At 37.0% G+C, this 17,955-nt stretch overlaps 1 protein-coding gene across 1 annotated transcript in view; it reads right to left on the bottom strand.

Annotated features, from left to right (window-relative positions):
- The window catches only part of kif5ab (kinesin family member 5A, b), a 65,160-nt gene that overhangs the window by 25,407 nt on the left and 21,798 nt on the right, over positions 1 to 17,955 (bottom strand). Inside the window, exons 3-12 of the mRNA XM_041979945.1 lie at positions 15,950 to 16,023; positions 15,503 to 15,607; positions 15,042 to 15,090; positions 13,786 to 13,841; positions 12,431 to 12,518; positions 12,074 to 12,198; positions 8,371 to 8,475; positions 5,442 to 5,590; positions 4,205 to 4,353; positions 713 to 939 (exon numbers count right to left, since the gene is read on the bottom strand). Of these exons, the coding sequence (XP_041835879.1) occupies positions 713 to 939; positions 4,205 to 4,353; positions 5,442 to 5,590; positions 8,371 to 8,475; positions 12,074 to 12,198; positions 12,431 to 12,518; positions 13,786 to 13,841; positions 15,042 to 15,090; positions 15,503 to 15,607; positions 15,950 to 16,023 (1,127 nt within the window). The remainder of the gene's footprint in view (positions 1 to 712; positions 940 to 4,204; positions 4,354 to 5,441; positions 5,591 to 8,370; positions 8,476 to 12,073; positions 12,199 to 12,430; positions 12,519 to 13,785; positions 13,842 to 15,041; positions 15,091 to 15,502; positions 15,608 to 15,949; positions 16,024 to 17,955) is intronic.

The following is a 17,955-nucleotide window of genomic DNA, read 5'->3' as shown; positions in this document are numbered from 1 at the left end:
AGAAGCACATGGCACAGATACAGTTGATTTGCAGTGGAATGTATTACAGTATAAACACTGGTACAGTACCATCCTGTGGGTTCAGTGTTTGATCACAGCAGGACATTTTCACTTCACTGTGCAAATAATACACAATATGAAGAGGTATGAGTACCGGTTAGTAATAAAAACTGTTATAGGTTAAAGCTCAGGTTATTGATGAAAGCATATCAAAATGTTTTTTTTGATGGTCTGTAATTAACATGTTAATTAATCATGTATTAATCAAACAGGCGGAGCAAGACCTGCTCAAAGCTAAACTTAACTACCTTAACCTCAAAATATTTACCCAGAAATATATGCATCGGATTGATTGACTTGCATGCACATACACACACCCAGACACAAGTGACTGAAAACATAAAGCCACTCTAGTGATGCTACTATTTCTGTATATTTGATAGAATGTTAACAAAAGCACTATTATGAAACATTAAAGAACTGTGGAGCATAATAAATGTGTCCAAGGATGATGTGTTAAAAGCTGTTATTTCCCCAATGATATTCATTCTATGCAGTTGCTACATTTGTTCCATAACCTTATGAATAATACATGCACATTATTGTATAATTTGCAGTCATGTGCGCATACTGCGAGCCAAATCTTAGATATAGTGTTTAATCAGCTCTACACTACTAAAGAAATGGTCCTCATGCTGCATTCATTTATCACCTTATCATCAAGCTGCTTGTAAAGTTTGCGGATCTCCTCTTCATACTTCTGCCGTTCCTCCTCTGAGATGTGAACAACGATGGAGGAGGCTATGGAACATGGGGTGCATGGAGTGCATGGGGTGCATGGGGTGCAAGGGCTGCATAAGTCAAGAGCCGGCTCCTCAGAATCTGGAGGCACCAAAAAGGCATCCTCTGATTCTTCAGTCAGCAGAATAGTAGTCTCACCTAGAAAAAAGAAAATATATATATTTCTCTTGTTAATGAGGTGCCCTTATCTCTGGAAAATCCGAACCTATAGGATTAATGCATGAATAAGGGATTATAAGGTTAATCTTCAGCATGTCCTTTCCTTACTCCTGAATACATTTAAATATTCAGTCTGGTGCTCTTAGTGCCATAAATGCTCTTTTTGCACCTCAATGAACACTGTTATCAAGAACGTTGCACACTAAATAACCATTTGGCTTTCTCTCAACATAAAAGGTCCTGATATGACTTATGCTGGGAAGCTGGTACAACATAAATCAAATGGAGCTGAAATGAATAAGGCATGAAGCGCACAGAAAAAAGGTTTAACTGATATTGATAACATTTTAAAATTATGATGCTCTGCAACCAGCATCACGGAGCATTTGACTGGTCTCTACATATAACAAATAATGCAATTAACTGAAAAACATTGCACTAAAAGACTATTATGACACAAAAAACTGGGATTATTACACTATCATTGAAGAGCATATGTCTTATTCACAGTGTCTGTATTATAATTGATTTTTTTCTTTATATCTTCTACTATCTCTAGCATATAAGTATAAACCTGTACTCCAATCCAAAGTAACTCACAGAACAAGCTTTTATTATATTTAATAATATAAGAGGGAATCTCTTGTGTCAATTTTTAGCTTCATATTTCTATTCTGCAACTCCACTAGAGTTGCCTTATGTGTGTCACAGCTCACATACTGACCCTTTATGCAGCCCCTCAGTCCATCCTCTGTCTGGTTGTATTAGCTCTTATCTCTTTGAGCATTCAGTACACTTGAAGTGGCTTGATATTTATATAAAGTTTTATGATGTCACATTGGTTATTTTTATAGTTCAGCAGCTCTTCTGTTTTTTCTTTGACATAGCTAACCCTTAAAGGAAGATTTCTGTCTGTTCAGATTTAAATCACTGATCGCTGAAGTAAGTAACGTTAATCATGATGTTGCAATGCAATGTTCTAATGAAAAACCATGGTTGCTGGTATTCATGTGGTTGTTACATACCACTTACTCGAACTAAGCAAGCCAGTGCTTCTCTAGTTAAAAGTGATCTAATTAACAAAAGCAGCCACTATTGACACCTACAGAGGCTTCCCACTGCAGACTGCAAAGAAATGCATATTCAGTTGCATTATCAAGATAAAACTGTGGCATCTATTGCACCTAAAGTATCATTGGTTTTAACTGACGAGTTTAGCAATGATGGACTAAAAATGGAGGTCAACAGCATTCACCTCAGGGAGTTCCTGGTCTCAAGTAAGCAGCAACAATGAGACCAGTGAAAAGGAAACGTGGGCGAAGATGTTGTCAAAATGATCTATTAGCAAATTAAAATCACTCAGTTGGGAGTGCGATAAAGAGGACAAGAGAACAGGGAAAGACTGTGTGTGTACCAAAGGATGGAGTAAGTGAATGGGATGAAGCATCATGAGAAACCGATAGATGTTCAATAAAGATGTGTTACAATGTGTTTGAAATTCAGGTCAACCACTCAGGGAGTTTTCTTCAGCATCAAACAAGATTTAATCCATGACTTGAATATTAAATGATCAGTACCACAGAGAGCACTGACATTTAAAAAGTCCAACAGAAGAAGACAATTGTGTGTCAATGTTAGTGTATGTGTGCATCGCTAATGCAAATGTGTGTGCAGGTTTGTGTATGTGTGTGTGTGTGTGTGTGGGTGTGTATGAGCGGTCAGGAGTTGTGATATCTTAGTGGATGTGATGTGAGCCCTTGTTGCTGTGAGGATTATTAAAACATAAGGATTCATAAAACATAAAGTCTGCCATATTGACTGCTTTTAGTATAATGTGATGGGAATCCATTTATGCAAAGTGCAAAAGTCAGAAAAAGTGGAATAGAGGCAGCTATAAAGCAAACTGTGTGTGTTTTGGGCACACGTCCAACAAGTCTGTTTGGCTGCCCTCTTCTTATATCTCCACAAGTATTTAAATTAGATCAAATGAGGTAAAATCTGCACTGATGGGGAATGAAAAGTCACGTCTGTGGGCAGGTGAAACTTTCATTTCTGTTAGTCAACTCTCTTCCATACATAAAAAGGGATTTAAATAGGAGAGATGTGCTATTGTTTCTCTCTGCAGACAATAATTTCTTGACTGTCATATGTTTACAGCAAAAGCTTTTTACCTGCACATGCTGTCCTTCCTTTATTTTATTATTTATTATTTTATTATTATCATTTGCATTGTTTTCATGCATGTTTTTTTACCTAAACATACATGATTTAGGATCTTGCAGATGTCATAATACTATGTAAGATTCTGCAACAATTTTCTCACTAAAGAATAAGGGAAAGTATTTCAAGTAATAGATATCACAATAATTTAGATATTATTTGTTACATACATAAATAAGTAAATTTTCTCAGAAGGGACAATGGAGTTTTGTCACTCTAGCCAGAACAAAGTGTTTTTTGCATATTTGGACTATAAACAAAGAATAAATAAACACATAAATTTGTATTTTAGACTTTAATTCCCACTATTCTGACAAGGAAGAAACTTGATCAAACTGTGGTTTTGTCCAGAGTGTCCCACACGCTACTCTTAAGTTAGAGTGTTAGCATGCTAATCGTTACTGCTAATGTTGGGAATGTATTTTGTTTTAAAGTTGTCATGATGCTAGCTGCCATAACCCTTCTTCATGGGTTCATAATTGAACCGAATTTAATGGCAATTCGTACTACTTTCTTTGAGATGTTCTTTCAAACTCAACAATGTCAATCTGAAGCTGAAGTAAGAGGAATATCTGAGCATTATGAAGAATTCATCCTCTGGAGATCATCAGTTGAAGGCAATGATGACTCAACATTTAAGGCTCTAAGCTCAAGCCTCAGTAAAAGCAAGCTGCCACTATTTAGAATATGAAAATGCTCTTGGACATATTGTATCTCTTCAGTGGGCTTTATCACTGACCCTGGCTTCCTAACAAGCTGTGATATATGGGAAAAAATAAACTTACGGTAGCTAATGTATATGAGTCAGATAAAGGCTTTTTCTTTGTCTGCACCCAATTTCATTGCAGTCCATCCAATCAACAGCAATAAATACTACACACAGCCAATAGGCTGGCTAAAAAATTCACTTTTTAAACTTCTCCTATTAAACACAGGTTCCTGAGCAGCCATTTTCACAGTTTACTGAAAAGAAAATGATATTCAGAGTATTTGTAAATCAGTTTGATATCAGTGTAAATATTACCATCCCTCCAGTGGTTCAGCTCAGCTTCAAGCCTTTGAATAGTCTCCTTCATTGCCTTGTTCTTCTCCTTTTCCTTTTCATACTTCTTCTTCCACTGCTCTGCTGTGAGCTCCAGATTCACTGATACAGTATTTCTAATGGTCTTGGCTCTAATTGGAAGGGTATAGCGAAGGACAGAAGGGGAAGGAAATGGTGTGAAGTTAGGAGGGTGACAGCAAGATAAAAACAAAGGGAGGAAAAAGAAAGTGTGAGGAAACAGAAAAAACTGTCACAGAAGCATTTCAGTTGTGGCTGCTCATGAAAATGGGCTTGCATCTCATTAATTCATATGCAGATTGGCCTTCTGCCAGTTGTGTTTGGTGGTGCATGTAGGGGGAGGGAGGTACAGAAGTTAAATGCATCAGACTGCTTAAAAATAAAATATATATATATACAATACAGCAATCCTACAAAATTATAAAGGGATGGGATGCAGATTATTCTTTTATTATAACACAAAGAGGTAGCGTCATTGAGTTATTAACATTCAAGACAAAATAGCCCCAATACGCAGTGGCAATCACCTAATTTCACACTCCAGTGACAGAACGCTATGTTTTTATTCCCAATATTAGTGAGATAAACAGACTTATCTAAAGTTGTCTCATCATATCAGGCTTTGGATAGCATACCATTTAGGCAGAGAAACATCAGGTGGCAGACAGTTTATGTTAAACATAATGGTAAAGGCTTGTTAATGCACAGCATCTGCAAACTATGTACTTAAATTCACAACCTAAGCAGAAAACATCTATTTTGACATAAAAAACCTAATTACTTTAATCTATAGGATTACCTTTTGTAATATTCTGTTGCTTTTTTTTTGTTTGTTTGTTTTTTAATCAAGCATAAAATTTTTTTTTTTAGTTGTGATCATTTAAAAACAAAGTTTTACATTAGAATATGAACAACATAATTTCCTTTAGTCTGTGAAACATTTTTTTTAATTTAATCTACCTCTTCGGTCATATTCTGTTGACATTAAGAGGTAAAGGGTGGAGATGCATAACCAGCCTTCTTTTCTACCTGTGACTTTCTCTGAGCAGGAACAAGCAAAAGCTGGAAAAGAGCAAAAAGTCTGCCTCTGTTGTGGTCTTTAAAAGCAAAGCTGATCATTCAGTAATGTGTGAACCTGCATTAGCAGCTGACAGATACAGGGATGTGTGTTGTTGTGCTGTACAGCGCAGATGCATGTTACCGTTGGCCAAACATCAGGGTGGATTTGGTTTCTGCATCGTTGTAGCTAGAGGGAGAGCAACAGATAAACATGGTGGTGCGGCAGTTCCCGCCCAGTGAGTCCTGAAGGATGCGAGTCATTTTGCTGTCTCGATATGGCACATGGGATTTCTACATAGGGATAAAGAAAGGACAGAAAAAAGGGAATCTAAGATTGCAATAAAAGCAGGGAAAAGACAGAGACATGGATTAAAAAGCTCAAAGACCTTCTGAATTGCTGCACCAGTATGCTTTTCTTTGAAATATGTGTCATTTAGCATCAGCAGTAGAGCAAAGAAAAAGAGCATTCCTCTTTTTTCTATCGCATCATTCACGGTATTACCATTTCAACCTCTGGAATGCATTCTTAAAGACCGTGTCCTTGCTCTGTGAATAACAAATGAATACTAGTGTATTTCTAAAAGACTGGTGAGCCATTCACAGTCTGTCAGCTTTCCCATTAGGTTTATGAGGAGTTTCCTGAGCCATCAGTTACATAATAAGAGATGGTGATTGCTCTCATTACAAAGATGGGGCTCAGAAGGACCACAGAGTGGGTCGAATGGATCAGATTACCAGTTGTAGCACCACTGGGAATTATGGATGAGTGGGACAGAAAATCAACTTATATGTCACAGTAGGTTTTATCTAACCCTGCTGCAAAAAGACAAAGGTCAGTGTGGGAAGATTCAAAAATCCCCTATTGCCAGTAGAGGTAAACTATGGCTCCATAATTTTTTGGAAACAGAAAATAAATAATGAAACACAACACAAGTGAAACAGTTACATTCATCTACAAGACAACTTTGCAGCTGAATAAAAAAGGCTAAGAAATTGTTCAATGACCCCATTTTCTGACTTAATTCCTTATACTTAAATGGGGCTGCAGCTTCAGCATCCCGATGTGTGATGAAGCACACATTCACCATCTCACAACATTCTTTCTAGGTGGTTACGTTCATGCACAATATTACAATATGTCTACATCTTACTGCATGCACATTTTTGACACTTGTGGAAGTAATTTTAATGCATATGGTAATCGATCATATTTACTCATACAACAATCACAAGTGTAATCATTCTTTTATCCATATAATACATTTATTCATTCATTACCCTCAATTACATTTCATAATGTGTATTTTCCTTATATAGAACATTGAAGTTATTATTCTCCCTTTGGGTTCTTGTGTGAGTTCAGGCTGACCACTTTTCTTTCAGACTCGTGATATGGGGAAAAGTTGAGACTGATGGGCAGCTGCTAGAAACAAACAGTTGTTTAGAAAATAGCAACCTGTTTGGGCGAGACAATTCTAGTCTCTCTTCTCCTTTTTATCAGTTTAGAGACTGGCCTTCAGCTGGGGTCAGCTTGAATAAAACTGATTCCTAAAATGCAGCAAGGCAGAGTCCTCTTGTCGGCTTCTGGGGTCAGCAAGACAGCTCTCGAACTTGCAAGTGTTGCCTGTATTTTATACTTCTCCTGTAATAAACCTTATATACTTTTACTCATCCCAGACTCTTGGTAATTTCTTCTACAACACACTGTTATTTTGGATGCTTATTAGGAAAAGGTAGGCATTAAACAGCTGATTCCCATGCTGGAGACCAAAAGTATGATACCAGCAAAGTTTTTAACAGTCTCTTCACTTTTCCAGTTTCCTTTCACTTGTGAATACCAATAGTCAGGAGTTAAAACAAGTAGTTAGGTTTGGATATCCCAAATACACATGGTTTGGGCTGACACATTTATCCACTCATCACATCTCACAATTACGCTGACCTACACAAAACTACAGCCTACAGTTGATAAAGGACCCTATTTACTGACTGAACTGATTATATGTAAGAAAGCAAGTTAATGTTGAACAGTGATTATTTTCGATGAAACTACTGCAAGATAAAAAGGAAAAAAGATATTCAAGGAGAGGATGCGAAGTCTCTGAACAGATTAGCAGAGCTTTTAAAATGAGAACTGTGCTTATATTGTGCAAAAATTCAGCTTAAACACTAGATTCTTTTTAATTAGGATGTCAGTGTTTAGTCATGAAAACATACCTTGCACACCACAGAAATAATAAAACAGCTCAGTGAGCTATCAGCTGTCAGTCATGACCCACACCAGCAGCCTCAAAGCCCCAAACCAAGTTTAACTTTGACCTTTCAGGCAGAATGCAACATATATACAATTTTCCCCATCGAGTCTGATGAGCATTGAAGGTAAAGAAGAAAAAGCCTTTTTCTTGGCATTAAAATGATTTACATGGATGCCCTTCTCATATTTGTCATCTAACTGAAACGTTTTAAAAGAAGGAAATAGTTTTATGGATACAAAACTCAAATCTGCAATTTACACACAGACTACACAGAAAATTAACGAAACATGTAATGACAATAATGAAAGATGAAAGCAGAGGTTAATAGATTTACTTACAGCTCATTACTACCCTACATTTTAGTTCCACAGTGGGTTTCATATTGTGCAAATCACTATATTTTGTAAAAGCCAAAGGAATCAGTCACAGCTGTTGTGGTCTGCATCATCGCAATATACAGCTACATTTTTTGCATGTCAGGCTAAGGAAATGGTAAAGTTGCATCCATCTGATATTGAAAAATAAATCCAGCTTAACTTTTGCAAAGAAATAAAATGAGATTAACAATGAAATGGGTTACTCCTTTAGCGTAGGAATTATGTTATCCGCTATGATACTGTGTAATTCATAGTACTGTTTGAGTCAGCTGAGCTAATTCTGCATTTAAGTTGTTCTAAGCTAACACTTGCAGCTAATTCACACCAGCCAGAGCAGATATTGTTTCAGTGACAATCATGAGATATAAACAAACAATCAGAAAGACAAGTTGGAAGCTGCTGACAGATTAAAAGGACTGTGTAACATTTTCCACCATACCGTTCCTTCAGCCAAAGCTGAAATGACGTTCCCCAGGGCTGACAGAGACTTGTTGATGTTCTTGGCCTCATCCAGCACCGCTCCCTCTGCACCTGTCTTACTGACCTGACACAGATACACATACACATATATACAGGAATTAGTTCATAAAGTACATTATCCAGGAGTGATTTCTGATTGTGACTGTCACTTCGAGGCTCATGTGAAGAGGAACATCTCCAAAGAGAGACAATTTGTCTCTCTGAGCAGCATGGGACTCAATAATGAGCAGAGAGGACTACTGTAAAGCTTCCTGTCTGGAGAGGAGATTTTAATAAATCAGCTTGATGAGTGCTTAAGACAAAACAAAGGCATTCATTATGCCTACTTAAAACTCTTCAGATTACCTGGATTATTCTGCTTATGGAATTCTTTTATTAGTTTTTAAGGCACTACAAAATGGCCCTGCACCAGACTGCCTCTCAGAAATAATTAAGGCTTATAAAGGTCCTTCAAATCCTCTGGTTCTTTTCTTTCAGCTTTCCTGGAAAGCAGAACAGAAACAATATGCTGCAAGCCAGCTAAAAACTACCATACTATAATACACTTTTCAATAGTGCATTATAGTTTTATACTTTCACTCTGTAACTATAAACTTCTCATTTAATCAAATGTTATGATGATCTTTTCCTTTTTAACTCAACTGCTTTGACCATTGTTTTGCCTTTAGATTAGTACCCAAATCAATTTTCTAACCCCTGCATTTTTTCAGTAGCTTGAAGGTATATAGATTAAGTTTAATTACTCGATTGATTATTTGATCATAAATGGTGGAGCCATGTTTATTTTCCTGCTAATACTACCATTTATTGATCCCAAGAAACCAATTTGTAGCTGTAAATTCATGGGGCACAATGGTAGACAGCGATTATGTGGTAGTTATTGTTTATGATGAATTACTACAAAGAGCAGCTGGTTAGTTGAGCAAGATAAACACATTTGCAAAACAGGCAGTATGCAGTTCAGTATATATATGGAAAGTTACCACGCAAACACATTTAATCAAAGAAAAAAATAACTGAAGTCTTAAAATCAAGAAAATGATCATATAGCTTGTATTTGACATGGTATTCAATCTTTATGTGAAAGGAAAGAGGTACAGTGTCATATTGGCTGTGGGATACAATAATATATAACAAGATAACATGAAGCTTAAGGAAAGCAAATTTCCCATCAAAACCCTGTGGAGGTTGCATCAGTTTCCCATTCAGTTTAGTTGATAATATTTTATACTGATGCTTAAGCTGCTGGAGCAGAACCTCTTCTTCACTGTCCTCCAGGGATGACCAAGACAACTTACAGATGCAGCATCAGCACTTATTAGCTCAAAAGAGCAGCCATCAGCATCGGTCCAGACTATACAGCTCTTTGCTACTCTTAGACTCTTACCACATAATGCTCCATATTTTGCATTAGTGCTGTCGACTCAAGGCTTTATCCAGGAGCAATGGGCTATGTTTAGTTTAGTAGTATTTCTAATGTATTTCACATGCGCACTTCAGAGTATGACTTATATCCGGGCTTTAGACTGCTTTATGGATGGGCTCAGAACACTCAGATTTCACCCAAAAGAGCCTTGACAAAGGAAAATGATGGTTTTTCTTTTTTTCCTTTTTTGCTCTCTATCATTTGATGTTAACTTGGATTAAATTATTCCAAAATGTATGAGTTTATTTATTTTTTCATCATCACCAGTGTTGGTCTTTCTAAGTGACTACAGAGATGGTAGCTTTGGGCACCATCATGGGCATCAAGTCAAGTGCTGACGAACTCAAATTCTTAAGTAACTTCATAAGTATTATAAAGTTACTTAAGCAATTTAAGTTTTTTTATTACTGTCTCAATCAGTTGAGGCTAAATAAATAGTTAAATAAGCTGTTAAAATTGACTATTTGTTGCTTTCTACCTCATGGGTATTTTTATGAGCACAGTGTACAAAGTTTGAGATTTGATGAGTCGTTCACAGTTTAGAGCAAATTTAGGAAATTAAAATATCATTTGTTTATAGGTTAAAGTATTTCATCCACATGGATTTTAACTACCATCATCTATTTAGTTGTTTATTTCAGCATGGGCACTGATGTCACTAACATTAATTCAGTTGATCTTTATTGATTTTGTTCTGTTGTAAAAAGATATTGAAATAAAATCAGAATATTTGTAGGTGCTTTTTGCACTTCTTCTCTTTATCATTTCGATGTATTTTCAAAGCATCTTGGTTAACTTTTTCAATTTGGTTCTAAATAATTTAATACAGTGTTTTTCTTTGTCTCTATGTGGTCTTTGGTTGATAGTAACAGGGTTGGAGATAGCAGAGAACAACATTAAGCAAAAAGCCCTGGGCGGGGGGGAGTGGTCGATGGTGCCCTGGTTCCTGGGGTGTGCAGCTGGAACATTGGCCTCTGGGCTCTTTGGGCCCTGGGTCCTTCACTCTGGCAGCCCTGGATGGCTGGTGCCTGGCCACGGGGGGCTCTGGCTGGGGCTCTCCTCTGGGTCCTGGGCTGTCTTCGTGAAGGGGTGGCTTGGGTTCAGGCTCCGGGATTGTAAAAGCTGCAGGAAATTCTCTGGTGTTTTTGTACAAGCGTAGCAGTTGGTTGTCTGGTGATAGTTTGGATTGAAGGGTCATTGCCTTCTATCTCTTGTGCTTTTGTCTGTTATTTCTTCATTCTTCTTTCCTTTTTCCTTCTTTTTGCTGTCTTCCTCCTTTTTCTGTCCCCTCCGGTCAGGTCCAGCAAGATTACATAGATTCCTCAATTAAAAGTTAATAAATAAATAAATGAATCAGATTATCAAGCAGAGCCTTATACCCATAAACCTACCCTTGGCAAAGCAAATTTGTTCGGCACAACATAGCAACCAGACCATTATTCTGTTTGCTACAATGCTGGACAGGACAAGTTGAAAGAATAAAGCCATGGGCGAGAATGCCCAGGCTGGCTGAAGGAGCTGTTTTTCTGTATATGCTGACTGCTTAACCAGTTGAGATAAACACCATCGATAAATGCATATTTTATACAAAATGTTTATGCTACAATTAAGATCTAACATATTACAGTAGTTAAGTGTGAATACATGCAAATCCAAACACACTGTGTATATAATTATTAGAAACATTCTGGTTTTGTGCATGGTCATATTCTGACCATTTCTTTTTAAAAAGTAATTCATTTTGAAGAAATTTGGGTAACATTAGTTTTTAGTGGTGGCCTGTGTTGTACTATTCAATACTATTCGGTAATACTGTAGTAAGACATCAACTCTGATGGTTTTGACACAGAACTGGTCAATGAAACTAACCTAAAAATGAGCTGGTATTGAATCAGTAACCAATTAAACCCCAAAAATAAGACCTCAATTCTTACTCTCTAAATTATGTTATTTCTAACACAAAATTCAATAAAAACAATAAATAAAAAATGGAATGAAAAAAATAGCTAAATAAAAAATAACCCATCCACTTCATTGAGTTGCAGAAAGCGAAAAAGAATAAGGTTAGGGGGATTCTGCATTGTTTATCTACTACTTTGATGTCTGAACAAAACATTTCTTTGAAAAGGCATCTGGTCCCAGAGTTAAAAACTCCAATCAAGATTAAATATTGTGAGTTGATAGTACCAAAAAGCACACTTTAACGTTTTCAAAGAAAAATCCCCATTCTTCCTACCTTTTCGCTACCAGCTAAGTCTACTAGGTACAGTTTCCCACTCAGCTTCTGCTCTGTCTCCACATTTTCTTGTTTGATGTTTATCAGGAAGATGCTGTGACTGCGGGAGCTGTGCTCATTCATGTCTAGAGAGAAAAAAGAATGAGTAAGGGGAGAAGAGGCAAACAGAGAAGTCTTCACTCAAAATTTCATTCAATACACTGTTTCCTATAGACATATAAAATGTAATCTTTACTTTGCTCTTCACCATTCATTCCTCCCATCTCACCTTATTGTTAAACTGTGAAAAACAATCTGACATGAAGTGCCTGACAATGAAAGCATCAGATCATCAGGAAGATCAGCAATGTGACTCACTGGTGACAGCTACGTGACGGTTGGCCTTCCCCTCATCTATCACATCCATCACTTCCTCAGGACTGGTAACGAAGCGTTCTGTGCAGCCCTTAATAAAACAAACCCACGTGCACACATTCATTTAAAGTTGTCAAGAAGATAATACAAACTTCACAAAGAGCATTGTGTTGTATAAGTGAATGATGCCTTTAGCACACCTGTTTTCAGTTATGTATACCAATCTACATACAATCATGCCTGCTCAAATACAGCTCTGTTTACACATGCAAATGTGTACATATATGCACATGAACTAAGCTTGCAGCTTTAAGGATCGGCACCCTTAAATTATAAAGCATATAATGTCATATTTGTTGATTGCTCATTTAGTTCGGCATAACCTCACAAAAAGCATAAATGAGAGGATTGATAACAGTCTTTATGCTGTTTGATACTATAAGGCAACAGCCACATGGTGAAAAACAAAAGAAACAGCTGTTGTGAATGTGTCAAAACACTATTCAAATAGCAACACTATATGCAGTTTCTGCAATGATAAAGGTGTAAAAAGTACATTTCACTTTTTCTTAGGGTTGGTGGTTCCCCTATGACTGGTTGTTACATGGTTTTTAACCAACTGGCAAAAACTGTCTTCACCTCAAGGTATATAAATATGAAGATAAAAGGTTATAATAATACAGTACATTAGAGAGATTTAAATATACTGGTCGCTAGACCTAGCTAACACACTGGTCATTATAGCTGTAATATAAAAAATACACACATAAGAGTGTTGTCAATCTTCTCATCTGCAACAGAGAGTGGATAAGTGTCATTTCCAGCATGTTGCAATTTAATGGTGCCAGGGGGCAAAAATGAAACCCATTAGATGCTGGTAGGAGAAGCCAACATTAGGATCAAAGTGCTAATCTTGTGATTACAATGCACTGAAGTGATTTGTGAAATATTCTTAAAGGAGGTGTGCAATGATTTACCAAATTCCTATCTTTGAAAAATAACAGATACACAGATCTGGAAATGCAGTAGCACTTCAACCTCTTAAAGAATATGGTGAAAAAAGAAAATGTTAGACGCAAAGGGTTTAGTTTCATTTAGGCAAAAAACAAGGAAATGTACAAATGTTAATTTCTAACAGTACTACATTCACCTGATCTGTTTTTGAATTTGGTGATTAATGTTTAAAGATAAAATGGGGCACAGGTGTAAAGTGGAAGTGTGTTAGCTCTATGGCCGCTTTACTTATAGCACGTTTGGTTGGCTCATCCTTTTAACTTAAATTATGACAAAAACAACACTGTAAAAAAAGCAAGATTAGAATTTGCTGCCAAACCAAATCATGTCTGAAGGTGACTCACCTTCACATAAGGAACTCTGTGTTTGTCTTCATGCACTGACAGGTTGGTTTTTGTCACTGTGACATGACAAAAAATAAGGAGAGAAGACATAGTTTTACTCAAAGCATTGTGTGTATGCATTAGTAAATGAGCATCTGCATGTTTCAGCACAACTTTAATGTGACCTGACAAGGTCCCCTTTATGTTTCTGACTCAGCCTCCATTTCCGCAATGGGAAAGAAAAACATTGGAGGGTACATGTTTTTGTTTTTAATAAAGATATTTTTGACAAAGTTAATGAGAAGTTAATAACACGTCCCTGCTAATGTCAATGAGCAAAATATAAATTTTTGATAATAATGGCAAAATCCAACATTAGCCATTTCACATTTGACAGTGTCGTCATGTATATGATAATTTCAAAGAATTGTGGAGACTGCTTTTTCCTTGAAGACGTTGTGTGTGTGTGTGTGTGTGTGTGCGTGTGTGTGTGTGCACGTGTGTCCCTGTGTTTGTTTTGTAAACATAGTCATTTTTTTCTCACAAATCCCTCCTCAGGGTGTTGTTCTTTTTGCTGCTTCGATTCATCTCGCTTGTTGTCGACTCTTAGCTTCATAGCTTAAATGTTCTTTAGACTCTGCAAAGTCTCCTGCATACATGTGGGGGCTTTTACTACTGTCTCTGGCTCCATTAAAGATGTAATCATGGGGTTGTTGTGCACTGCTTTCTATCCAGACCTCTCTATCATTTTACACTGGCTATATTTTTCATTAAGTTTGTGTTGTGTTTGTTTCAGTGTGTTGTGCTGCATTTGTGTGTTCTGTATAAAAAAAAGATAAATACAGAAAACAGAAAAAAAACACAAAAATTTACTGTCTGTAGCCATTAGAAAAAACATAAATTATGGTATAAAATTACAGAAACATGTTTTGTTTTGTTTAAAATTAATCAAATTACAGTGTTATAGTGACAAACAGAAAATGATGTTAGAATTAATATTGTGCTTTTGATAGCCCATTTTTGCACATTAAATAAATATTAGAGAGTCTAGTTTCAGAAAATATAAACTTAAATGTGCATTTAAAAACAGATAAAAATAGAAAAAAAAAACAGATAAAGACCAAAGCACTGAGTCGTGTCTGCAGCTTGTCTAACATATGGCCCCGGATTCTTTTGAGCGTAACTGTGAGGCTTTAAATTCCCAGCTGTACAGCAAAAATCTGTGTAGTGTTCTCAAACGTAGGCTATGCTTTTACAGCTTCAGAGCATAAGCATACCATCCAGCAGGTCCCGGATTTTATCCAAGTAGATCTCAAAATAGGAGACCTGCAAAAAAAAAAAACATACATGGGACAGCTGATGTTTTTTTCCCCCCGTAGTTGACAAACAAAGCATCTATTACAGATGAATGTGAAACATGAAATAGCTGCTCATTGTACAAATAGAAAATCCTTAATGATGTTGCAGTAATCTGTCCTCCAACCAGTGACGTATTACCATTATCCTCTGTTTTAAGACTGTGGCTTACAAGAGAAAATACAGTAGGATAATACAGGTTTATATATGATGATTTATTGATGTTTGTTAGGATTAAATCAGTGGTTCAAGTAGAATCCCCACTGAATATATTATGGTGTGCATGAGATAAACTGGGCATGGATTGTCCAGTATTTGTGTCCCAACTGCATGAAGTTACAAATACACACATAAACGGGCATTCATAAAAGTAAAAACTAACCTTTATGTGGAATTCTAGGTTCTCATCCATGGCAAATATATGTTCAAAAATGTCCTCTGCTATTCGGGGTATGATTCCCATTTCCTGGGAATCATGAAGGTTTCCCTGAAGGAAGAATAACACAAACATGTGAGTGAAAAGTAGGATAAATGCAAATCCCCGGACAAATTAGGCAGCGACTACAGTAAGAGAAAGGAGAGCGTAGAGGTTTTTGACTAGAAAAGGGAGCAGGGTTGTTTCTCAGAGATATGTGTAAAGGAAGTGAGTTCCTACATAAGGCTGGGAGTGAGAGATAAGGAGTGATGGCTGTGATGGAGGTGGATATACTGTCATGGCGGGCAGAGGCGGACATAAAAAAAAAAAAAGAAGAAAACCACATGTGTGCTTGTGTGTATGTGTGTTCCACGACAGAAGGTCTGGCTTTTGAATTATTTAGCAATACTCTACCTCCATAGTGTGTGTTTTTCCCGAGGAGGTCTGCCCATAGGCAAAGATAGTCCCATTATATCCACCCAGCACATCTAAAATGAGGTGGAAGAAGAAAATTGTTTTAGTAAAACAAAAAAAAAAAAAAAAAGAAAGAGAGAAAATAAAGTGAAATATCACAGATTTAATCCAAACTGGAGTGTAAACAAAAAGACAGGAAATACTCAGAAAAAGACAAAAGTCTTTGACCTTTGCGCAAATCTGACTCTTAAAAACTGTGTGTACTGAGAAGCACAAGGTGTTTAAGCTCGAGTAAGGTTCTGAAAGGCCTCTCTGGCTGCACACAGGTAAACAACAACTACCTGAAGCTGTTGTCACCAGGAGTCACTCCACACCAGGAGAGCTGGCTAGCTTGTATAGATTCATTATTCTCTGTATTCATTTAGATAAATGGCAAAAACAACACCACTTCACTGGCTGAGGTAATAAAAAACCCCGTTGTTGAATGTCATATTGCTGACACAGGCCAATAAACTCCTGCAGTAAAAATCAAGCATGGGTAAAGAAAAACATCAACCTGAAAGGCCAGCTGCCACAGGTGAGCTGACTGCAGACTAATCACGAAGGCTCTGAGCTGAAACCACGCAAAACCCTGTTCCTCCCCTCCTCTCCTGCTTGATCGCATATCCCTCAGCTCAACCCTTTTCAGCTTTCACGCTGGTCAAAATGGGACCAAAGCAGAGAGCGATGAAAAAAAAAGCAAAGATTTGAAGCATGTGTCTTTGAAAAGATATAAAGACAGAAGGAGACAACTGCATCACAGAGGAAAACAGGTGAAGAGGCAGAACAAAAGTGTGAGGAAGACAATGAAGCAGGGAGAAAGAGAGTCTAAAAGGGAGAAACAGATAGTCAGAATGATCCTATGGGATTTTCCAACCTTGTGCTGCAGCCCATCTCAGCTTTTTATTTCTTCCTTTCTAAGCCAACGTGGTAATCTCACACTCTATAAGTAATATCGCCCACTAAATCAATCTTTTTCATGCTGCATCTAGCTCACCAGAGCTCTATGCTTTGAAGATAGAAGAAAGCAAGATCCCAATAACAAGAGAAAAGATTACAAATATGTAGAGAGGTGGAAAAGGTAAAAAGATTTGGGGCTTAAGGCTTTGTTTGATCTAAGTCTTATTCGGTTCATGGTGCATGCACAATTATCAAGCAAGTTGTGCTTTTCCTGGGATTAATTTCATTGGTGAGCAAATACAATGCTTGCAGCAGTTCAGGATGTTTCCAAACTTCAATGTTTAACACGGGAAAATTATCGTTTTAAGTAGCCCATTAATACTTATTGTAGGTAAGTATTAGAGTACACAATTAGAAGACCCATAGCTTACCAGTAGAATTTAGGTTAAGTGAAGAATAGAAAAATATTCATATTTTGTCATTTTTTAGGCCTTTGCTGGCTAATCAAGCTAGCTGCTAGCTAGAGTCCATGTGATAGAGTTCTCCATAAAGGGAATGGCTTTATTACATGCTTCAGGCTTCTTGTTTTAAGTGTCTTACAGCAAGTTTGGGGGAAGATTTTCAGGCCATCTTCGACTGGAAAAATGTACAAACCTTCTTTTGCCCTGCTGACATTAGACTTAAGTGGTGCTACGCATCCATTAGTGACCCACCACAGGTCCCTGCCCCTGATCTATAAAAAATCTACCCCCTTTTCACTGATCCATGAAGCCTTTGAAAGGTTTTTCCACCAGAGTCATGACTTAGGCTTAATGTTTCTGTGTAAATTTTGTGCATTTTTGCCAAAAAAAAAAGGGAAACATACACAGAGTATTATTGAAATGTGCAAACATAAATTGAAATACAATCTAATATGAGGAAAAAGTGAGAGAAAGTAAAATTCTAATGAGTTTGAAAGTCAGCATTTGGTTTGGCTAACTTTATTCTTCAACACAACCTAAACTGAACCCAAGCTTGCTTGTCCTTTCTTTAAGTGGTCCTCAACTTCAGGTTTCCTGAAGGGCTTT

Source organism: Melanotaenia boesemani, chromosome 3 (genome assembly GCF_017639745.1).
Source record: "Melanotaenia boesemani isolate fMelBoe1 chromosome 3, fMelBoe1.pri, whole genome shotgun sequence".
Lineage (NCBI taxonomy): Eukaryota > Metazoa > Chordata > Actinopteri > Atheriniformes > Melanotaeniidae > Melanotaenia > Melanotaenia boesemani.
The sequence above is the reverse complement of the archived record's forward strand: the minus strand, read 5'-3'. Positions and strand labels throughout refer to the sequence as shown.